The following is a 23,960-nucleotide window of genomic DNA, read 5'->3' as shown; positions in this document are numbered from 1 at the left end:
CAAGTAATTTATCCATCTGTTTAGGGTACTTACATGGCAGCTCAGAATCTGCACCGTAGTCACCCTCAGGGCAGGGCCATTATTCCATTTCACAGGCTGAGGAACAGGGACCCAGGTCATCCAGGGAGCCTGTGCAGAGCAGGGGACTGACCTCAAGTGTCCCCCAGCCCGGGCTAGTGCACTCAGCACTGGGCCACCCTTGCTGTGGGCGCGCTGTCCGTGTCGCCCCACGCGCCATGCGGGTTTGGTGGCAATGCAACGGCTTTATCTAGGGATGTGCACACTCGCCTGGCGTCATTCGGAGCCCAACATTCCACCCCAACTCCCATGATACAGGATCTAAGTTCAAGGCAGGAAAAACTGGGGGTGGGGGGCGGAGGGAAGAGAAAAAAATTCTAAGGAAATACGTCTAGGGAGGCCCCATTCTGCTGGGAAGTCCATCAGTTCCCCACTATGGTAAGTCTTGAAATCAACAGTTGCTGGATTTGTCAGTGTAACTCCCAGCAGAATCCCGGCCAGGTACAGGACAATTGGACCATGGTCAGCAGGAACGATACGGGCAGGCCAGGCCTTGGAGACCCTGCATAGTGACCCAGGCAGAAGACTGCCTTAGCACTTCTGGTACCACAGAACATACACGTCCAGCAGCCTCAGAAAAAAATCCCCTTTGCATTCACTACAGGCCCAGCCCTCCCCGCCCATTACTGATGGGCAGGCCGCCAACTGTGCGGCAGCCTGGATTCTGCACAGGAGAGCGGAACTCAAACTCGGGATCACACTTTACAAACCTCTCAGCCCAGCAGGAAAGAGACTTGCACTAGTTCAGGGACCCCACCCTTCGGCTGGGGAGGTCTGTGATACATGCACTGCCAGGAGGTGCAGTCACTGCGAGTTTGAACAGAGAGAGGGGAGCTCTCCCTTACCAGGGACCAGGCCCGGATCCTGCAGTCGGATCCAGGCGGGCCGGTCCTTCTGCCCTTGGGACGTCACTGGATGTACGAGGCTGCTCACACACACCAATCTGCAGGATCAGCCTGCTCAGCGCGGGGCTGACTCAGCGTGGGCGTTTGCGCAGCACCTGCTGCACCAGCCCCACATCCCCATGGGTAAGAGGGAGGAGGAGGGGACAAGACCTTGTTGCTCTTTGTTCCAGGGCCGCAGGGGATGCAGGCCTGACTGCCATAGGGCTGGTGGGCTTTCAGGTAAGTGCTGGGTATGCATGGGTGGCAGGCTCCGGAGGCTCGGTCTATGTAGTTCCCAGGCGGGCAGGAGGTGCAGGAGCCCGAGGACTCCAGGGCGCAGAGCCGGCAGTAAGAGGCCACCCCATCCATCACGTTGGTCACGTTGATCGAGTAGAGCTTGGCGACGTCATTCGTGTACTTTCTTCCCTGAAACAGAGGGGTCCCCGTGAATCCACAAAATCAGCAGCGCTGCCCCAGGGTGCGCCAGGAACGCAGGGATTGTCCTGGGACTGAGCAGTAGGAACGTGAAGGGACATTTCCTGGCTCCCTACCTTGGGGCCTGGCCCCCAGCCTGCAGTGTCTGAGCCCCTCGCAAGCACTCACATGGTGACCCTGGGAGGGAGGGTGGAGCTACCGTCCCCACTGCGCAGACGGGAGGTCAGGCAGATATGCTAATGGACTTGCCCAAGGTCTCACAAGGACAGAGGGAGGAACGGAAGCTGGGTCTCTCGAGCCACAGGGCTGCTCCCTGCCCACGGCTGCCCAGCCTCTGCTGAAGGGACACTGCTAACCAGAATTGATTGCAAGGAAATCCCAGTTTCTGACATGTACAGATGGTCTCCACGACAGGAGAGGAGTGTGATGTTATTGACATAATCTGGGACTGTATAGATCATCCAAGGTCCTGTAGTGGCACCAAATCTTATATAAAGGGGGTCAAATGAGGTGTCTAAGACAAGGTTATGGTTTGCTGATTATGATTATGCTGTCTGTATGTGGGTATCATTTTTGTAGTTGAAGTTATGAATATTGGCCCTATACTGTCTGTATTTCAAACTTATGCTCTGCTTCTGGGTGACACCCCAGACAAGTTGGTGTCAGCTCTGCCTAGCCTGCTTGATGGCCCATGAAGGACCATCAGCTATACAATGACCCATAGAGAGAAGGCAGACACACCTTGGGACTCAGCAAGGCATGCAGGGACCTGCCTATGGACAGAACTCTGAGGTTTTTCCAGGCCGTGTGCTGGACAGCTTGTCTTTGGGACACAGAAAGCAGAGTCCACATGGCAAGAGACTATAAAAAGCTGCAGGTCCTCCAGGTCCTCCATCTGGTCCGGGTCCTCCATCTGGTCCTCCATCTGGTCTTCAATCCTGCTCCTGGCCTCTGGAGGGACTTTGCTACACTGAAGCTCTGAACAAAGGACTGAATGACCCACCCCAGCTGTGGATGTTCTCCAGAGACTTGATTTGAACCTGCAGTTTATTCTATCACTGCTGCAAGCCTGAACCAAGAACTTTGCCATTACTGACAGGTTTCAGAGTAGCAGCCGTTTTAGTCTGTATCCGCAAAAAGAAAAGGAGGACTTGTGGCACCTTAGAGACTAACAAATTTATTTGAGCATAAGCTTTGATATGTTGTATTACTCTGAGCAGTTTTCTGCGTTTAACCAGTTTTGCCATGGCCAGGGAGAGGGGGATTCTAACCTGGTGGGAAATAGCTATTTGTCTGTGCAAAAAAGCAGTTTGTCTGTGAATGAAGTTTCTGAATGTCTGTCTAATGTCTCAGAAGTGAATCTGGAATTAGATCAAGCACAGAAAGATCTCATTGGTCAGGACAATGTTTCTCAGGAGCAGATTAAAGTGGATGGTCGGGTTAAAGCCCTAACTGAGGAAGGAAAGGGTAGATTTTTGATGAGTGATGGATCGTTGGCTAGTACAGCTTGTAAAAGTGAACCTGAAAAGGGTAACTGTGATTTGCTGGAAGTAGCTCAGAGTAGTGAGAAGAGCAGCAGTTTATCTGTGGAGAGTGGCAATTTGCCTGGTAAGGAAAGTTTGGGTGAGCCTAGGCAGCCTTGTGAGCTGATGGCTGTGTCTAGTCAGCAGTGTGGGAAGGCGAGGAGAGTGGAAGATGAGTGTCCCTGGACCTTACCTGTTAGCTGGGTGGAGAATTCTGACAGTGAAGGAAATGTGCCTGTTTCTGTCAGGGGTATTGACTTGCCTATGGAGGGAGCTACCCTGATCTCCAAGCAGCTGTCTGTGGCCAGCCTTGTGTGCTGGGACAAGGGGAATGAGATCCCAAGCTGTGTGCCTGGTAAAGGAGAAAGTATGTCCGGCTCTTCTTTGTCTGTGGAGCAGACAGAAGGGGCCTTTCAGCCTGTCATGGTTGAGGGTAGTGCAGTTGTCTCAGAGTTTGTTCTGGATTCAGCTAAAGCCCAGGAAGGGAATGGTCCTAAGTTTGTGTCTGCTCGGGAGAATGGCCCTGTAACTAGGTCGCATCCAGTTAGTGTCTATGTAAAATCCCAGAGACCAGACAATTCTGGTGCTTGTATTTTGCCTGTTGCTCGTGTGTTGTTGGGAAAGGGTGGAGCAACTCTGTCTAATCAGGGTGAGATCCTAACCAGGGCACAAGGAGAGCATGAAGGTGATGTGATTGTGTTACCTACTGAGGGTGTGGAAACCTGTAGCAAGAAGGAAAAGATTCCTGAACTTGTGTGTGGCAAAGGGAAGGAGAATGCTTCTGACCTTTTATCTAGGAAGTCTGTGAGTTTGCCTGAAAGGGGATTGTGTAGGAATCCGCTGGATGGGCCAGAGGTAATTCTGGATGTAAGTGAGACCCAGAAAGAGTCTGTTGTTGCTCAGGAAAGTGTTCCTCTAGAGCAAGCCCTAGGTAAAGAGGATAAGAGCAGAATTTCTGTGAGGGGTGAATTGTTGCCTAGACAAGCCCTAGGGAAAGGAATCCTCATGGACTCTTTGCAAGCAGTTTACTGCAACTGAAGGGTGTGAAAGTGATTTAATCAAGAAAGTTTCAGTTGCTAACAGCCAGAAATTTTCTGTTGTGAATGGATCCACTGACTTTCCTGTTGAAAGATCCAGTGTGGATAGCTTTGAGATGGTCTCAGATGGAGTGAAAGCTGTTAAGAAAGTTAAACAGTCCTATAACCAAGTGGCTGTGTTTGGCCAGCTTGTTGGGAAGACAAGGTTGTTGAGAGAGGAATGTCTCTATGTTGATTCTGTAAGTGAACAGTCTGTGTCTCAGGTTCAGAGGGAAGACTGGGTAGCTGAGTCTGCAGAGCAGAACAGCTGTGTAGTTAATCTCTCGAGAATGCAGGGGATGGCAGGTATACTCTCATCTCTAGACACTTTGGATATGACTTGTAGTCTCTCAGTGAACTTAACATCTGATTCCATGTGGAAGCAGAGGTTGGTAAGGGAAGGACAACAGAACTTTGAGTCTAGCTTGTTAGTGAAAATGGATGGAATCTCTTTAAGACAGAGTCCAGCCTTGGAATCGGTAGCAGTTAAGGATCTGAAAACTGGTGAACTGGCTCCTGTCTGTGGTAATGCAAATTACCTGACTGACTAGGGGAGGAAAGACTTGCTAATAGTTTTCAGAGTAGCAGCCCTGTCAGTCTGTATTCGCAAAAAGAAAAGGAGGACTTGTGGCACCTTAGAGACTAACCAATAGCTGTTAGCACAGAGAGCACACCCAATCAGCCAGTGAATTCTGTTAAGCAAGAGAGATCAGGGTTTGATCCTACAGGACAAAAAGAAAAGAGAGACCTTAATTTTGCAAAGGGAAGCCACAGGTTAACCCTAAAATGCCAAAACCCCAGTAGTACTGAGCCAAAGGTATGGAATAACAAACATGATTGTAGATGGACACTTGCAATGAATTTGTTGTTATTGCTCATGGTAATTTTTGTAACAAATGTGTTGCTATTACCAATGTAATAATGTTCAATGTAATAATGTAAAAATGTCCAGTGTGCCTAACCTTTTGAAAAAACCCTTGAACATGTTAAAAGGATTACATGAGAACACACTTTGTGTTAAAAGGCCTTGTTATACTGATGTTTCACAGTTAGTGCCTGTAAACAGTATTGGAACGTTTCACAGGGGAAAAGACATTCCAGACCTAATGTGCTGTATGAAAAGGGAAACTGAGGCACACTACCATATTGCTTTCACGGCTAAATGCCAAGATTCCTGTCCTATGGACAACATTAATATCTACATTGACTTGATGTTAATTGGGTTCCAAACATTTGCCAGAGTTTGTATGGATCAAGTAGCTATGTTCTTTAGCTCTTGGCAAGATCACATGAGACATACAGGAACCATGCTGCAAAAGCAGATCCAATCCACTACTGTTCTAACCAAGTTTTACCTTGATTTTGTAAAGAGATTCAATCATGTTATTGAACATGACTTTGATAAATCATTTCTGTTATACACCAATATTAGCTGTAGAAAGACAGAAGCTCTTGGGATGCAGTCAGTGATGTTTGTGTCATCCCTTCCTGCATCAATTTTGCATTGGGGGTGTGACGTTATTGACATAACCTGGGACTGTATAGATCATCATTGCAACCAAGGTTGTGTGGTGGGACCAAATCTTATATAGAAGGGGGTCAGATGAGGTGTCTCAGACAAGGTCATGGTTTTCTGATTATGATTATGCTGTCTATATGTGTGTATCATTTTTGTAGTTGAAGTTATGAATATTGGCTCTGTACTGTCTGTATTTCAAACTTATGCTCTGCTTTTGGGTGACACCCCAGAGAAGTTGGTGTCAGCTCTGCCTAGCCTGCTTGATGGCCCATGAAGGACCATCAGCTACACAACTGACCCATTGAGAGAAGGCAGATACACCTTATGACTCAGCAAGGCATGCAGGGACCTGCCTATGGACAGAACTCTGAGGTTTTTCCAGGCCATGTGCTGGACAGCTTGTCTTTGGGACACAGAAAGAAAGACCACATGGCAAGAGACTATAGAAAGCTGCTGCAGCTCCTCCATCTGGTCTTCAGTCCTGCTTCTTACTTCTGGAGGGACTTTGCTACACTGAAGCTTTGAACCAAGGACTGAAAGACCCATCCCAGCTGTGGATGTTCTCCAGAGACTTCATTTGAACCTGCAGTTTATTCTGTCACTGCTGCAAGCCTGAATGAAGAACTTTACTGTTACTGTATGTAACTGATTCCATTTAACTGATTCTCGCTCTCATCTCTATCTTTTTCCTGTTATGAATAAACCTTTAGATTTTAGATTCTAAAGGATTGGCAACAGCGTGACTTGTGGGTAAGATCTGATTTGTATATTGACCTGGGTCTGGGGCGTGGTCCTTTGGGATCGAGAGAACCTTTGTTCTTTTACGGGGGTATTGTTTTTCATAACCATTTGTCCCCATACGAGGGGCACTGGTGGTGATACTGGGAAACTGGAGTGTCTAGGGAATTGCTTGTGTGACTTGTGGTTAACCAGTGGGGTAAAACCGAAGTCTTCTCTGTTTGGCTGGTTTGGTTTGACCTTGGTGTGCACAGAAACCCCAGCCTTGGGCTGTAACTGCCCTGCTTGAAGCAATTGGTCCTGAATTGGCACTCTCCGTTGGGTCCCACCAGAACCTGCATCGTTACAAGGAGCAAGGAACTTTGGGACCAGGCTGCCACCCCTCTTACCGCCTCGTGATACGCCGTCCGCTGGAAGGCCCAGGTGAAGCTCATTGTGGCGTTCTTTTCGATGATGTATGTGTAGGACTGTTTCCCTTTGGAGCCACTCCAGGTCTCCACGGGCGTGTTGGGCCGTGAGTTCACGCCCTGCCAGGGGGTAGGAAGACAAAAGGGGCTGGTCAGCGGCCACCGGAGCAGCTGGTCACTTCTACCCAGAAGGGTTTTATTACCCAGACCCCCGAGTCCCCTCCCGCTGCCCAGCCGGGCTGCAGCTTTCAAAGCACCTCAGAGACAGGTGCCGTCAGGTTCCAGCTCCAAAAGCCACTTGGGCGCTCAGCTCTTGCAGCTGGAATTCAGAGCGTGAGTCACTCAGGTGCTGTGACCCAGGGGCCGTTTAGGTGTCACATTCGGACGCCCACTGGGCACCGACCCAGCCAAGACTTGTGAATTGATTTGATGATTCTATAATTGCACAGACTCCAGCCCACAAGACATTCCTGAGTCAGTGCTTGCGGGCAGCTGTCCAATAAGGGCAGAAGTGATGCCATGCACCTCAGGAGACCAGAGACCAGGAGGGATGCACACCAGGCGGCCAGCATGAACCATCTCTCACTTTTATCCATTCGAGACGAAGAGCCCCCTGACCACAGCTGAAGCCCCCGTCCTTTCCTCTCGTGGCCGGGATCACACTGTGCATGTAGCTGGTTAGAGGCCTCGTCCCTGATACTCAGACCCTGCTCATCTCACCCAACCTCTCTGCCAGGACGTGACGGCCATTCCCAGGACCGGATCGGGAGGGGACACGGTGCTCTGCGGGCACGCACGGCAATGCAGATGGATGGTACTGGCTGGCAGACCAGTGGGCAGCAGGGACATGGTAGTGAGGGCAGGACACTGAGGCACAGGAGTGGTGGGTTGCAGCAGCTGGGAGGGAGGCCGCAGCATGCCAGCGGCCAGGAGAGGAGTGAACTGGGTGGAGGTGTGTGCGCAGTGGGGCAAGGTGTGTGCACTAGGAGATGCTCCTCTCCAGGGGTCCTTCTTCCAGCTTCTTTGGGGACAGGACTTTTCAGGGTTAAGGGAATTCAGAGTTGCAGGGAAGTGCTTGAGTGACAGCCCTGGAGACAGAGGGCCCCTAACCCAGAGTGGGTACAGCATGGGCAGCGGCTGGGCAAGCTTCTCCCACAACCCATCCACTGTGGGTCAAAGGGGAGCTCAGTCTCCAGCTCAGCCCTGGGTCTCTCTGCTGAGACAGCAGTGCAGGTCCCAGATGCACTGGTGCTTCCTGTGACCTGGATCTAGGCCCACCAATGTGTCTCCAGGAAGCTGCTGGGCAGCCTGCAGCCTGCAGCCTGAGCCGGCCTTTGGCCCGACTCAGAGACCTGAAAGCTGCATGCCTGCCCCAAGAGAGCCCACAGCACTTCCTAGGGGTGTGACGGGGCAGGGGAGGCCCTACCCAGGCGGCAGAGAGAGTGTGATGATTTGCGGGAATGGAACCAGTGCAGGAAGCAGCCGAGCCGACCTACCACCATGAAGTACAGCTCGCAGTTCACGCTGCAGATGGTCTCAAAGACAAAGGTGATTCTTGCCACCTCTTTGCTCTCAACATCCTCCATCACAGACTGCGGGGGCCTGCAAACACAGAGCGGATCTCAGGCTGCATCCTGCTGCGCAAGGCACTGGAGAGGGCTGAGAGTGCCTGGATGCGCATGCAGGGAGCGCAGGGTGACTGGTGTTGGGAGGCAGGTTCTGCTCAGGGACCCTGCTCCGTGGGTTTACTCCAGATTTACCCCAGTGATGGAGTCTTGGCCTCAGCATGTGTGTCTGAGACCAAGCCAGAGACCCTGGCCCGTAGGAGCAGCCAGAGCAGGGATTGCTGCATGGAGAGGGGGTAAAATGGGCCTACCCTCCCAGCACCCTCTTGGGCCAGATACTGTGCAGGGGAGACTCCAGGACCCAGGGGTGCCCACCCCTCCCCTGACTACGTGGCCTTGGGGAAAAACTGCAGGGAGGAGCCAGCCAGAGGGGGGCTGGAGCCACGGCCAAGGCAGGGTCCTTCCTACAGCTCTGACTGGGCTTTCCCTGCCCTGCGCTGATGGGCACAAACAGCCAATCCCCTCCCTTAGTCTCTACCCCTCAGCTTCACTCCACTCCTGCCCTGTCCCCGCTTCTCTTCCACATCTCTCTCCCTGCCATTTATCCCCTCCCAACTAAACCCACCTCCCACAAAGTCCTGGCATCAACCCAGCTGCCCAGCTGGCGTGTTCTCCCCTCCCTCCCCCAGGTCTGTCTGGTCAGACCGTGAGATCTTAGGGGCTGTCTGTACAGCGCCTGGCACCACAAGGCCTAGTCCTGGCCAGCCCAGAGGCACTGCCGGAATGAGCATGATTAATAACACCAGCTTCCTGCGCTGGGAGCGAGGGCAGCCCTTTCAACCAAGCCCATCTGTGCACTGAGGTGTAGCACCTGCCCGCGGGGCAGTGACCCACTGAAATCTGCCCTGCCCCCTGTGGCTTTCTGGGGCCTGGAATGCTGGGCGCCGCGAGGCCAGAGGCAGGCCACCCCCGCTCTCACCTGAACCCAGGGACGACCATTGTCAGGATCATGAAGTCGTTGTCGGAGGCGCCTGCTGCTGTATATATGTAGTCGCCAGCCACCTCCCACCCTGGAAGAGCAGAGGCCAAAAGTCACAGACTCCCAGGACTGCCAGAGCACGGCCACTGCCAGGACAGCGCCCCAGGGACAGGCATTTAAGGGGCAGATCAAGGTGGACGGCGTCACACCCCATCTGGTGCCTTGTGCGGTTACTTCCCCCTGGGCAGAGGGGTGGAGTGCTGCCCCCCCGGTGGGGAGGGCGACGGGAGAATTCTCATCTGCCCCCCCACCCAGGGCATCTCTGTGTCCCCTGACGGGTTTTAGCCAGTGGCTTTGGTGGGAGCCACATCGGTTACTGGTAGAGCGTGGGCGAGTCGCCCTCCACTGCCTGGCTGCTGCTTCAGGTTTGTTTGCTGGCACACAGCAATGCCACCCTCTGGTGTGGGGGCACCAAGGAGCCTGTACTAAGACGGCTAGTCCCGTACGGAAGGGGGAACCGTGCGAGGGATGGTACCAGGATAACTATTACAGGGACAAGCACCCCCCTTCTGGACATAACCCAACAGGCATGGGCGGCGGGTGGAGCCCCCCTTTGGGGAGGCTGGCCCTGGCTCCGCCCCTTCAGCCTTCCCCACCCCCTGTGGCCGGAGTCTTGAGACCCCCTCCCCCACCCGGCCAGAACCCTGAGATCCCCTCTCCCCCCAAGCGGCTGGAGCCCTGAGACACACCCCCTCGGCCAGAGGAGCCCCGGGCCAGCTGAAGCTCCAAGTCCCCGCCCCACCTGCCCGGAGGAGTCCAGGGCCAGCTGCAGCCACGCTGTGTCTCCCCTGCCCAGACCCCAAGCTGCCCGGAGAAAAGCGTCTCAGACTCTCCTCCGGTAAAAGCTTTTGCTATGCCCCATGCACGTTCCAGGCAGCTGACGAGGCGCTGGACTCCAGAGAGATTACTGATGAACCCAGGAAGCTGAATAGCACATACCGTCTCCTCAGCCGCCCCAGAACCTGCAGGGGGCATAATAAAACAAACCTCCCCCCCAGAACCCCACAGCCAGGGGTCTGGCGGCAGCCTCCCCTGGCCTATTATACCCACTGCCCATGCCACCGGGACTGAAAGCTGGGTGCAGAGCTGCCCACTTGAGGGCCAGCTAACCAAGCCCCGCAGCGGCAGCGTCTCCTGCGCCGGGGGAAGCCCGGCCAGCCCCCGGTGAAAAGCACGCTGGTAAACGACTCCCCACAGGTACCTGCGAACCCTTTATATTCAAAGTTGATTCCACTAAGGACGGTCGTCTCCATGTTAGCCGGCAGGGTGTTCCACCACTTGTATTCGAAGCCCAGCACCGGCTCGGTCCCAGCAGCACAGCTGATGCAGCCTGGAGCAGAGGGAAACCATGTGACGCCAGCTCAGCGCTTTGGCCGTGGATGCCATGCAGCAGGAGCGGGGAAGTGCCGTCTCCAGCAGTCTCACTCCCAGTCCGTGGAGGGTGCAATCCATGGGGACTCATGGAACGAGCAGAGGAGGATGGGTCAGAGGGTGAGTCTAGGGCAGACGTGGGCAAACTACAGCCTGCAGGATGGTGCTGCCCGGCCCCTGAGCTCCCCACCGGGGAGGCTTGCCCTGGGCAGCGCTCTGGGCGGCGGGGTTGCGCGCTCATGCAGGACAGCACAGCAGCGTGTCTGGCTCCAGTCAGGTGGTGCGGCAGCCAGACATGCTGCTCTGAGTGGCCTGGCAAGGGGGCCGGTCCCGGGGGGCAGTCAGGGTATAGGGAGCAGGGGGCGTTTGGATGGGGCGGAGGTTCGGGGTGGGGGAAGGGAGGGTTAGATAGGGGGTGGAGTCCTGGGGGGTGGTTAGGGACAGGGGTCCCAGGTGGGGACGGTCAGGGGACATGGAGCAGGGGTGGGTTGGCTGGGTCAAGGGTTCTGAGGGAGGCAGTCAGGGGGCGGGAAGTGGGAAGGGGCAGATGGGGGTGGGGGCCAGGCTGTTTGGGGAGGCACAGCCTTCCCTACCTGGCCCTCCATACAGTTTTGCACCCCAATGTGGCCCTCGGGCCAAAAAGTTTGCCCACCCCTGGTCTAGAGTCCAAGGAACAGGATCCAGGGGCTGGAAGCTGAAGCTAGAGAAGTTCAGGCTAGAGATAAGGGGCGGATTTTAAGTGAGGGCAATTATTCAATGGAATGATGAAGGGACGGGGTGGATTCCCCAGGACAGGACGAGGCGTCTCTTTCTCAAATCCAGCCTCTAGCTCAACCACAAGCTACAAGTGGGATGCGGGCGTTCCTGGTTCTCTGCCCTGTGCGAGGCAGGAAAGCCAAATGCTCCTTCTTGCCTGACAACATGCCGAGGGGATGGCCAGGGTAAGCCAATGGTTCTGCCACTTTCAGTGCAGGGATCCCTTCTCTATACTGGACACCCAGCCCAGGGCCCTGGCAGGGAGCTAGCCAGGCCCATCCTCCCATTTAGCAACATGGTGACTTGCCCCAGGTCAAGAACCCAAACCTGCCCTGACTCCATGGCCCACGGAGCATGGCTAACGGGGAACAAACCCAGGCTGTGCCTTGCTGGGAGAGCTGATCTCCAGCCCCGCTGGACTCAGCCGACATAACAGACAGGGTGGCATTACCGGAGCCATTGGAGTACGAGCCGGATGGGCAGGGCTCACAGGCGCTGGAGTTGGTTTTGAAGAATCCAGGGTTGCAGGGCGGGCACTTGGTTTTCACCCCTGAGGGGGGCAGTTGCACGGCTGTAGGCAGATCCTCGCTGCAGGTTTTTGGTTCTGCCCACTTAAACATTAACTGAGTCTGGAGGAGCACAGAAAGCAGGTGAGAGTGAGCATGGCCCAGCCTGAGCCTGGCAGGGACACTTGGCAGCTGGTGTGAGCTTGGTGGGGAGACAGAAAATGAATCACCTCCACAAGGAGGCACTGTTGTACATGGGACCCACCCCCAGCAGTGTGCAGTAACAGCCATCACTGCGACTCTGCGCCCTGCCCAGCACGCTCCTTGGGGAGGCAAACAAAAGGGAGAGTGGAGATTTCTTCTTAACCAGAAACCACCCTGATCCTGGCAGGCGGCAGAGTCAGCTGCTGACAGGATGCAAGAGCTGTCATGCCAAGGCTCTGCAGTTCTATGCCCCTTTCACTGGAGGATCTCCAAGCTTCACGCGAAGTTGTTAACCGACCCTCACCATGGGCCAGGGAAACGCATTGCGCCCAGCTGAGGGTTTTCCCACGGCCACATGGCAAGGCAGAGCAGAGCTGGGACCAGAAGCCAGCAGCGCAGACTCCCAGAGCCCTGCTCCCAACCCCAGGACTGTGCATTGGGATGTAAAGGGGCAGGGCTTTAAACAGAGCCAGGGAGCTTGATCCCGGGCTGCTGGGAGCTGGTGGGGCAATGGAAGGTGGAGCAGCCCTTTGGCTGCTCTAGCTTGTGCCGGTATACTCTCCTCCACACAGCCCAGGATCCCCATAGCACAGCACATTCCAGCCTGTCTCCTCCAGTCCCTGTCACACCGCTGGGAATGGCAGACTCCCTTTGGGCTGAGGATCTGGTGCAGTGTTTTTAAACACGAATGCTCCCAAGGGGAGATGCGGGGAGAAGTGCCACGTTGGACCTGTCCCTGACCTGGGAAGATGGCTCAGTGCTCAGGGCACCAGCCCAGCACCCAAGAGATGTGGGTTCATTTCCCAGCTCCCCCGGAGACTCCTGAGTGACAGGGCAAGTCACTTAGGCCCTCAGGGCCCAGCTGTCCGTGGGATAACAGCCTTGCCCTGCCTCCCGGGGGTGTGTGGGGAGAAATGTGTCAAGACTGGGAGTTGCTCAGACCCCGCTCTACCTAAGAGCGCTGGGCAGCGGCTGAGCGTTCAGAGGAAAGGCTGAAGAATTGTGACACGGCTGCTTCCCCTGCCGACAAGTCGTTTGGCTGAAGCGGGTCTGTGTGGAGAAGAAGCTGGGTTCCTGGCGATCGGTCAGGTTTGTGTTGTTATCAAACCTCACACCGGCCCCTTGATGGCAAACATGCGTTTCCAGGGAACAAACTAAAATGAGTGGAGAAGAGACTCCATTTCCCACCGGCCATACTCAGGGGCCAGGTGTGCCCGTGGGTCCCGCTCCAGGCCACAGCAATACTGGGCTCCAGCCTGCATGCAGGTACTCACACAGGTGCCTTCCCCCAAGCCTAGCTCACTCCCCTTCCCGGACAGCAGCACGGGCTGGCTCACTTTAGCTAAGCCTCTGTATTTAAAGCAGGACAACTGCTGGGAGTACGCAAACCCTAACGGTAGTTAGAGGAATTGGGTGGTACCCCTTTAAGTACTTAGTGAGCCTTCCAGTGGCCCTCGCTGTGTTCTGTGCACCAGGAGACCCCCGAACCCTTCAGCGTGTGTGCCGCGAGGCTCTGTATGCTGCCTACACTTAGTCACATGGTTGTTCAGACCCACTGCGCCCTTCATACGTAAAAAGACACAACCCGAACCAACGGGCCATGGAGTCAGTCTGCTTTCCCCAGGTGTGGGTGTGAAAGACAACAGGGGAAGCTGCCTAGCTCTTGGTCAGACCAATCCGAGACAGAGCGCTGCCAGCCGCCCAAAGCAAACACACGGTGCACTCTCTGCCCACTCCAAGCTCTTACAGGGTTGGGCGGAACAAAGGCAAGGAAAAGTTTGCAGCCAGGAGCATGACTTAAGTAAACTGTGTCCTTTCAGTAGCGAATGCCGGCCAGCGCTTTGAACATGAACAGAAGAGCACAGTGTCACTGCGGTGCTAAATAGAAATGGGTGACTCCTGAGGCAGCCCTGGGACAAGAACACAGACTGGCCGGCACATACCTCTCCACTGGCATCGCAGGCCGTGTGCGTGTAGAAATAATCCTGATCTGTGCAGGGCGGACGAGGTTTGCACGAGCTGGAGCCTTGGTCTTTGTTGTAAAGAGAAAGAAAAAGATTGTGGTTAAAACCAAGCAATGGGAGCAGGGCAGCCCACTCGATCCCAGTAGCATGTGCCGTTAGAGGACAATTCTGGCTCTTCCTCAGCATTCACGTCCTCCCGTTAGTGTGTCCAGGGTCCCGCCCGTGACGTGGGGCCATGTCCATGATGCACAGACTAGCTGCTGCTCACTGATTAACCCTTCCAGGGTCTAATGGTGCGTATTCCCCCCCAAGAGTCACTGGCAGGGTGCACTAACTCTGTGCTGTATGTTTATCTACCTCAGGTGTCTTCCAGCTCCTATTGCTGGACTAGCCTTTGGTGTGTTTCTCCTCATGACCCCAGCGAGGCAGAGCAGGGCCACTATCCCTGACGGACGGGGGGGACCATTGCACGGAGAGAGTAAGTGACTTTCCCAAGGCCACGCAGGGCTCTGTGGCAGGGTGGGAACCAAACCCAGCTCTGTCCCAGGCCAGCGCTCTAACCACTGCACCATCCTCCCTGGAGTTTGCTACATCACTGACAGCTCCCAGGGACCATGTTTCAGACTCCACTCTGGAAGAGTCAGGGTGAATTAACCACAGTTAGAGCGAGTCATATCTTAGCCCTTAGGGACGTGTCAGCCCCACCTCCCTACAGGCCAGCCCAGCAGGGCCAATACATTGCTGTAGGGCACAGACCCTCCTCCCTGCTCCTGCCAGCTCCCAGAAAGCTGTCGGCCAGCAATCGAGCAGAAACCACAAGGCGGTAAGATCTGCTTTGGGTACTCCAGTTCTAATTAGCTCTGTAGCAATCGCTGGGAGACATCTAGGGTGGAAACTAATACGTGCTTCCCTCTTCAAATATTTGTGCAGTGTGAAAGTGCTGCCCTATGAGCATCGGTTTTCTGGCACAGCCTCACACAACAATGTCGGCAGCTGGGCAGGGTAGATCCGGTGGGTAACAGACCCTTGTCGCTGCAGGAGGAAGCTGCTGGGTACTGTAAAATGACCAGTCTGAAACAGCTAGCAATGGGTTCGCCCACTGGCCAGCCGACAGCCTGGTGGACAGAGCACTGGACCAGGACACCGGGGTTCTATTCTTGGCTCTGCCACTGAACTGCTGTATGACCTTGGACAGGTCACGGCCCTTTTCTGTGCCTCAGTTTCCCCAACTGGGGATACGGATACTGACCTCCTTTGTAAAGTGCTAGTTGTGACAGGTATTACTGCTGTGACAGGTTCCCGAAGGTGGGACTTTCCTGGGCCTGCTTTCATTTTGATGGGACACCCCAGAGAAGTCTGCTCGCCTTCGAATGACCTGCTGCACCACATTCTCCAGAGTTGGAAGTTTCTGGTAAATGCACCATTCCACTGCAGGAATGTTGTAACAAAAATCGCTCCCCTTTATATCAGGCCTGAAAAACTGGAACCGTTGGGGCTCTGGGGCAGCGGGGACAAACTGCTTCCAAGGACACAGAAGCCAGGTACGGGGGATTTTAAACACCTGATCAGAGTTTTCTTTTGTAAAACCAGACCTGCCCCAGACCTGAGGGGACGGCAGTGCCCGGGGCAAAGTCCAGGGTCTATATCGGGCTTCTGGGGGGCACTGCCAGGAGATCCCACTGGTGGGCAGGGAACAGGAAGTGACACAGACAGTCAGGGAGACCCCGATGGCAATGCCTGGCCTGTGCCAGGCCCTCCCAGCTAGCCGTATTCCGCTTCCTGAACTCCTGGGAGGCCGAGCCCTGCAAGCTGTGCTGTGCTGGCAGCTCCTGCTGCTCGGGGAGGGTTTGTAGTGGAGGGAGATCAGCACAGCCGGGCCAGGCCTTCACAGAAGGCCCTGGGGTGCCGAACACAGCAGCAGCGTGTCGGGGTGCCAGCGTGGGAACACGCCGCCTGTTACCTGAGTAGGCGTCTGGCTCACACCGCTGGCAGGAGGTAGCACCCTTGCTGGAGTAGGAGTTGGCTGGGCAGAGCTGGCAGAAGGACGATCCCGAGGTGGCAGCGTAGGTGCCCGCTTTGCAGGGGAAGCATTCCGAAGTGTAGGCCACCCCTGGGCAGGAGGGAAGGACACATAGTCAGCTCAGACTGTCGCTGGCTGGGAGTGGCTGGTGCGATCGTGCAGCGGGCGAGCATGTACCTGTGATGCCGATGTTCCGCACGAGCACGGGCTTGGGGACCTTGGACCACACGGAGAAGGCCGTGGTTCTCCAGTACAGCACATTGTTACCATGACTCAGTTCCACCTACGAGATTAAACAGAACCCCCTGGGGGTAGGTCAAATCCTGGTAGGAAATAGGACGTTGCTTTGCCTGGTCCCTTTGCTCCAGCAAATTCATTGCAGGGTCCAAAGAGGCTTGTTGAAACAGGGATGGGGTCATACCCAGTGGTTAGAGCAGGGACCCAGCTCTGATCTCACTTGGCTTCAGACCGGTGCAGCTCCACCAAGCACCGGCACTCCCGACTTACAGCGGCGTGGGCAAGGACAGAATCAGAGTCTAGCAGTCCTGCACTCAGCAACAGATCATCTGTCATCCTGGGCCTTCAAACAAGCTGTGCTGACAAAGGGAGTGGTGGCTGGGACACCGGGGACATCTCCTGTGGCCACGATTTTCTAACATGACCAGTCACTCTGGGGGACTGAGTGTGTGACCCCAGCAGCTATTGGTTGGATTTTAACTGATCACCCCCAGGGAAGGGGAGGAGGGACCTTGGCCCAACACCCCATCTACAGGACAGCTCCTCCAGCAGCCCTGGGACACAGGGTTAGCTCACTGGCTGTGAGTGCAGGTGTGGGTCTCCACAGCCTGCCAGCCATGCCCCCAGCCGTGTCATGCTGTGCTGGGGAGATGGAAGATCGTGCAGTTGGCTCCTACTTACGCTGTGTAACTCCCATCCCTTCTCCGTGGTTCTCATCCACCGGGACTCCTCCACAGTCGGCTGGCACTGGTCATTCTGAACCTAGGGCACATGGAACTCGGGCTGAGGATGCAGTTTCGGCAGGTCAGTTCTCTGCTGGGTTCTTAGTGCAGTTTCTCACCCCATTGACTGTTTTTGAAAGGACCACTTCCACTGCCCTCCCAACCCCCTGCCACAGGGCAAAGCCCTTAAGCTGGGCTCTGTGAGATGGGTAATGTGCACAAGCCCTAGAACATCACACGAAGCACTGGCATCTACTGTAGGGACCACCCAGAGAGACTACATGTCCCAGCATGCAGTTCTCCACCAGCAGATTGAGATGGAGCACTGCATGCTGGGAGATGGAGTGTTTGCTTATTAACTGAGAGGGCGGCCAGCCACACTTCGGCCATCCTGCTCTCCGGGACAGTGCAAGCAGACGGCACTCCCAGCAGCTCCTTGGAGCTGGGCATCAAGAGACTCCTAAGGGCAACCGTGAACCACCTCCTGCTGAGCCAGAGGGATGGGCAGGGACCCCTCAGTGCACGTTTCCTCTTGGGGCTGTGACAGCAGCTGGACTGACCTCCTCTTGTGGCATCTGAGCCATGTGAGAGGACAGGAGCCTGCCCCAGCCTTGGCTAACACAGCTGGGTCGGTTAGCTCAGGGAGCAGAGCAGGGGTGGGCAAACTTCTTGGCTCGAGGGCCACACTGGGGAATAGAAATTGTATGGAGGGCCATGAATGCTCACAGAATTGGGGTTGGGGTGCAGGTGCGGGCTCTGGGTGGGGCTAGGGATGAAGAGTTTGGGATGTAGGAGGGTGCTTTGAGCTGGAACCAAGGAGCTGGGAGGGCGGGAGGGGGATCGGGGCTCAGGAAGGGGTGCAAGTTCCAGCTGGGGGTGCAGGCTTGGGGCTGGGGATGAGAGGTTTGGGGTGCAGGAGGGTGCACTGGGCTGGGCTGGGATCAAGGGGTTTGGAGAGCGGGAGGGGGATCAGGGCTGGGGCAGGAGCGTGGGGAGAAGCTCAGGGGGTGCAGGCTCTGAGTGATGCTTACCTTAAGTGGCTCCCAGAAGCAGTGGCATGTCCCTTTTCCGACTCCTATGCGGGGGTGCGGCCAGGTGGCTCTGCACGCTGCCCCATGCGCAGGCACCACCCCTGCAGCTCCCATTAGAGCACGTAGGAGCTGAAGTGGGGCCATGCCATGGCTTCCGGGAGCCATGTGGTGCAGCTCGCGGGCTGGCTTAGTTTGCCCACCCCTGCAGTAGAGGCTCAAGTGTTTAGGTCCCAGGTTCAATCCCTCCTGACCCTCCCAGGGTGTGTCAGACCAGCCCTTGGAGACTCTGATACGGGAATGTGTCCCGGAGAACTCCAACGAGGAGCAGCAACTCAAGGAGACGTACAAAGAACTCAAAGATGATGCTGCTGTCTGGATAGATGTACTCGAAGGAGACGGTGCCAGACTGCTTCAGGGTGACGGCGTACATCAGGGTGGCTGTGCACTCGTCTGTGTTGGAGGCAACGTAGTCTCCCAGGGGCACCCAGGTTGAGCTGGAACAGCGAGAACAGCATGGCAATGAGCACAGCACCGAGGCCAGATGCTGCTCAGGGAAAGGAGAGCTACACAAAGTGAGGAACAGCATCGCTCACCGGGGCTGGGAGACATTCCCCGCTTGCTCCGGTGGAGCACACAGGCCAGACTTTGCTCTCAGCCAGGTCAGTGCAGTCACTGGCATCACCAGGGATTTGCAGGTGTGCTCAGAATGGCACAGCTGACTAGAAAGGCCCCGCCCTGAGCACTGTGATCACGTAGCAGTGCCTGGAGCCCCACCGTGCCTTCCCTTAGCGCATCTCCTTCGCTAGCCTGTCACATGGCTGGAAAGCAGCATGCTCGGTGACCTTCCTTCCTGCCCCCCCCGCTGGTCGTTGCTCTGAGCCGAACAGACTGATCTGGCCCTATTGAGAAGAAAGGGGACAAGGCTCTGCAGAGCTGCAGCTGCTCGGAGTGCGCCCGGAAGTGGAATGAATAATTTAAGTGACGCTAGAAGTAAGTTACATTTGCAAGTTGCATAAACGCTCTCGCTCGTGCCACGTTGCCGTCTTCCAGGGAGAGTTACTCATGAAAAGCCTGTTTTCCGATTGAAGCAGCTGAGCGCCTTCTTGGCGTGGGAAGTGATCAAAGGCCAGGAGGGAAACGAAGCTGTGCGGGATGGCGGAACGCACACAACGTCCGGGAGCAGCTTCCACAAAGGAGAGCGAGTAGTGCAAACTCGGCTGCAGTGCACGAAGACTGGGAGGGAGGAGACTAAAACCTACCTGAGCCCTGTCTGCATTCAGAGGTGCCCTGGTTTAACTAAAGCAGGGGTCCCCAACGCGGTGCCCGCGGGCGCAGTGGCGCCCACGGGGGCAGTTGTGTGCGCCCGTGGGACACCGCACCGCTGAAATGCCGCCGCCGAGCGCTGCCACCTGAGAACCGCCCTCTGAAATGCCACCGAGAAGCGTTGCCGTTTCTCGGCGGCATGTCGGCAGCGGGGTGCTTGGCGCTCGCCACAGTCTGTTGGGAATAGGAATGTGCTATTCCCATAGGAAGGTTGGGGACCACTGAACTAACGGCACGATATTGAACGGCTTCCATGGATGCTCTTAATTAGATTTAAACCAGGCTTAAGTCAATTCTTTGCCAAATTAAGTTAAATCAATATAAGTCTGGCTTAAATTAGTAGTAATGCAACTGAATATAGACAAGGCCGTAGTTTCCTCCAGCAGCTGCAGTCAGCGACAGCGCTCTCCTTCACCTCCAAAACAGCTGGGTAGGTTGCTGTGGGCTGTTGAACAGCTGCCATGTACCACGCCAGAGGTGGCTACAGTTCAGTGGTGGGAGAACCAGTACCTGGGCATCTGGCCATCCCCTGTTGCTGGTAAAGCCCTTTGGCACCTTCCGGAGGCCAGAGGCCATCGCAGTAACACTAACAAATGATAATCAGCTACTAGGGCTGATTGCAGGGACAGGTTCCTTACAACACAGATGCTGTTTCTGCTCCAGCTCAGAAAGATACCACCAGGAGATGATTTCAAATGGCTGTCTCTGCACCCTGGCAGGTGCTGCTAGACCCTCCCTGGTCAGAGAGCTGCGGCTGATGTGCCCGCAAGCGTGCCAGGTTTTCTATGCAACTCTGAAGATGGGAGGAGTGGAAGTGGGGGAGGGGCAAGAGGCAGGTCCTAGAAGGTCACAGGATCCATCTAGCCCAGTCTGGCACTAACAGCACCAGCACCAGCTGCTGCAGGGGAAGGGGCGAGAATTCAGTGAGCGCCGATGGAATAATTGCTCAGAGCCCACCCTCAGAGTTGCTGGCCAGCTCATGCCATGATGTGCCAGGGATTATAGTCACAGTTAGACTAAAGTGTTAATGCGATAAGGGCTGTTCTTATCCAGAGATGCCTATACCATTTTTTTGAATCCTAATGAGCTCTTGGCCTCACTAATATCATGTAACAATGAGTTCCACAGGTTATGTAAGCACTGGGCAAAAACTAAAGGAAGAGGGCAGTGAAGAGTTGAGCCTGCACAGTGGGCTCCCCCCAGGGACCATACAGAGCCTGGAGAGAGCACGAGTCCTGAGAGTCCATGACATGGGGTCTTTCACGGTCCTCTGGACAGGCCTTGGCTGAATCAGCTGCGGGTGAGGAGACCCTCCACCGGACCCGCGGTACTGACCTTGCCAGTCGGACACGCTGGCTGCTCCACTCTGCTCCACCATGGGAAAGACCCGGTGAGAGGGCACCAGTGAGGAGGGGGACTTGTGGCTACCACTAGCTTTGGCTGGGAGATTGGACCCCACTGCTCAGCTACAGGATCTGCTCTGCTCCGCTGGCTGCTGTGCTCGGACCCGGGGAGAGGATGCTCCCTGCCCCTGGCGGCAGGGCAGAGGTCTCTGCACTGCTCTGGGTGAAGCGCTGTTCCAGCGGCAGCGGGTTGCAGGGGCAGGGGATCACAGCTCTGCCCCACGGCACCCACAGGCAGATCATATGGGGCTGTCGTGGGAACAACACCCGGTACGGCAGGCGCCTGATGGCAGTCGACTAAAGGACGGGAGAGAGGGAAAGCGTCTGGCACAAGGTTCCACCTACCTAGCACAGAGCCGCCAACCAGGACGGCCTTGATCTGAGGGTCTGAACACCCTTCAGGGTATGTGTGGCAGGGCAGGCTGCCCCATTAGGGGCCAGTAGGCCTGGGGCCAGCCAGCCCTGTTCAATTAGCCCTGCCTGGGCTGTAATAGGCAGTGAAGCAGCCTGAGAGGGCAGGGTTAATCGGGTCAGAGGACGGACTGAAACACCTGGTCCCATGAAAGGCCAGAGAACTCAGCTGGGAGAGGAGCTACTGAGAACAAGCTGAGCTCCTGTGGAAGACCCTGTAAGAACTCAGGGCTTCATCCCAAAGAGGAGACTGCAGGGGACCTCTGAGGGGCCCAAGTGGGGGTAGAGGTTGTGGTTTGTTTGCTGCAAGGGGATTGAACTCAGCCAGTGACCCAGGCCATGGGAATCCCCATGCAAGATAGGAAACCCCGGGTAGGGGAAATTGAGGCAGGGGCACCTGCAGTGCCGTGGTTCATCAGCCCCATGTAACCTTGCAGGACTGAACAAGGGGGGCGCCTGGCCTGGCAGTGCTGCAGGACTCGGGCCGGAGCAGGCTCCTGAGATGGCTCACGGGAGTGGTGTTCATGCTGCCGCCCCGCTGGCTACATACCGCACCTGCAGGGAAGGGCCTGGCCTACCACAGGGCAGAAAGAGATGGGGAACCGAGGATGAAGAGAAAAATTAGAGAGACTCTTTTAGCCCCAAATGCCCCCTTGGGAGCTGGATGCCAGAGTCTCCTGCACGGCCAAGGGCCCGGTGAGCACAGCAACAGACAGAGGGACTTCCAGGGAGAGGCAGCTCCCGCGCAGAGCCGCCTCCCATCCCCATCGGCACTCAGACGCTGCTTTGCGCAGGAGTGAGTTCCTCCACTCTATTGCACGCCTGCCGCTGGCACGCTACTGAGTACAGTGCACGAGACCTAACAACTAGGGCTGCCGTCTCGCTGCTGTTCTGCGGCAGTGTTAGGGTCACGTTCAGACTATGCCATGTCCTCATCAGCCTTGGAGTCTCCAAACACAGCCGTTCAGTCACTCCCCAGTTCCCTTTGGGCTCAGGTTCATTCCCTCATGTGCTACTGCTCACGTACAAAACTGATCTGCTTTTCCCTGCTATTCAGTAATAACTGGGCTGCACAAAATGTCTAACCCCTAAAGATCTGTTAGGCATAAAATACCAACCCAAATCGAGCCAGTAATAGTCCAGTGTATTCAACCCCACTTCTAAATCACTCGCAGTTATTTAGATATAGGATATTATAATAATTACATCACACACTTTTGGTGACACAATTATTGGGGCCAAATTCCCTCACCCTGGTGTGACTCAGAAGTAACCTCACTGGGCCTGATTCCCCTCACTCCCTTGGTGTAAATCAGGAGTAGAGTCACTGTCAATGGAAAGACGTGTGAGACTGGGCAAGCGAGAGCAGAACCACCCTGATTTGTCCAATTATGGCATAAGCCTGGTTGTCAGGTGCCGGTGGCCAGAAGCTTGCACTGACTGCAGCCGGAGGGCAGTGGATCAGCGCTCCTGGAAGCCGGGCTCTCCGGCACGAAAGGCCAAGGATGCTGGCTGCAGCCCCGGGCTCCATTCAAGGTGGCTGTGCCCTGGGGCGCAGCAACCACCAACTCACGTGGTGCAGTTCTCCAGGGACTCCGAGAAGCTGTTGTCGATCTCCAGGTTGGTTGCAATGCTGGCGAAGCCATGGGGCAGCTCGTCCCACTCATCGAAGCGGATGCCAGTGCCCAGGGAATACCTGCCCTCGGCACACGGCTTGCACGACTGGTCCTTCATGTCGAGGAACTGCCCCGCTTTGCAGGAGAAAGCTGTAACACAGAACCCCAGAGACAGAGCTCAGAGGAGAGAGGGGGACACGGAACAGGGTTCAGCCAATGATCCCCAGCATTTGTATTGCATCTGGAGTGCCAGGATCACAGACTCCCAGTGCGGGGCTATCCCCATTTTATGGGCTGTACGTCTGATTGAACTGATACGCAGCTCACTTTAAAAACAATGAGGAGTCCGGGGGCACCTTAAAGACGAATAGATTTATTTCGGCAAAAGCTTTCATGGGTAAAAACCCACTTCTTCAGCTGCAACTTTAAAGCTCACTTTAAAGGGCTCCCCTGCTGCAGTCCTGTCTTTCTAGTCTCCCCCAGGAACGGAAAAGAAGCTGAGTCTTGATTAATGAATGCCTGTTCCTATCTGCAGACAGGTTCTGTTCGTCCCTGTGTTATTCTGTAGCTTATGAAACACTGTCTTTCTCTGGAGCCTCTCTTACAATAATCACTGCATGGAAAAATACTCAACAAACCCCAGATATACAGGGTCTGAGTCTGCTTCACTCACACTGGTGCTACAGTGACCTCGATGGAGTTACTCCTGATTTACAATGGGGTCAGAGGGGAATGGGGCCTCAGGGGGTTACTCCTAATTTACATGAGGAGAATCAGGCCTAATATTTGCTGCCCTGCTGCTCAGGAAGTGAGTGGCAAAGCTCCCCCCAGTTTCACAGGGAGCAGGAGCAGGCCTGCACCCTTTAATAGCCGGGTGGGGAATGTTTCGGAAGCCAGTGGCACAGATGAGATGTGAAAAATGCAGCCTCCCCCAGTCACCACCTGTGCAGTGAGCACAAGTCAGCTGGGGCAGGCCAGTAGCTTACAGCATTCCGTGCCCTTGATGGGGTCTGGCAGGCCCGTGCAGAGTCCCGGGGTGTGCGGCACGGCCACCCTCCACCGTGAGCCGAGGCTATCACAAGCCGTGTATTCATAGTGGTATTCAGACTGGAAGAGAAAGCACAGAGGTGAG

At 55.5% G+C, this 23,960-nt stretch overlaps 1 protein-coding gene across 3 annotated transcripts in view; it reads right to left on the bottom strand.

Moving 5' to 3' along the window:
- The window catches only part of ELAPOR1 (endosome-lysosome associated apoptosis and autophagy regulator 1), a 103,839-nt gene that overhangs the window by 37,757 nt on the left and 42,122 nt on the right, over window positions 1-23,960 (bottom strand). For 2 of the 3 annotated variants that reach the window (XM_074936323.1, XM_074936322.1), the window contains exons 2-14: window positions 23,815-23,935; window positions 22,786-22,978; window positions 18,422-18,569; window positions 17,004-17,084; window positions 16,263-16,368; window positions 16,026-16,175; window positions 14,045-14,133; window positions 11,843-12,020; window positions 10,466-10,594; window positions 9,205-9,295; window positions 8,157-8,262; window positions 6,643-6,780; window positions 1,134-1,388 (exon numbers count right to left, since the gene is read on the bottom strand). In XM_074936323.1, the coding sequence (XP_074792424.1) occupies window positions 1,134-1,388; window positions 6,643-6,780; window positions 8,157-8,262; window positions 9,205-9,295; window positions 10,466-10,594; window positions 11,843-12,020; window positions 14,045-14,133; window positions 16,026-16,175; window positions 16,263-16,368; window positions 17,004-17,084; window positions 18,422-18,569; window positions 22,786-22,946 (1,632 nt within the window). In that variant the 5' untranslated portion in view covers window positions 22,947-22,978; window positions 23,815-23,935. Of the gene's footprint in view, window positions 1-1,133; window positions 1,389-6,642; window positions 6,781-8,156; window positions 8,263-9,204; window positions 9,296-10,465; window positions 10,595-11,842; window positions 12,021-14,044; window positions 14,134-16,025; window positions 16,176-16,262; window positions 16,369-17,003; window positions 17,085-18,421; window positions 18,570-22,785; window positions 22,979-23,814; window positions 23,936-23,960 lie in introns of those variants that run through there. The other variant, XM_074936321.1, reaches the window with a different exon arrangement.

Source organism: Natator depressus, chromosome 21, assembly GCF_965152275.1.
Source record: "Natator depressus isolate rNatDep1 chromosome 21, rNatDep2.hap1, whole genome shotgun sequence".
Lineage (NCBI taxonomy): Eukaryota > Metazoa > Chordata > Testudines > Cheloniidae > Natator > Natator depressus.
Note: the sequence above shows the minus strand (reverse complement) of the source record. Positions and strands in the feature narration are given on the sequence as shown.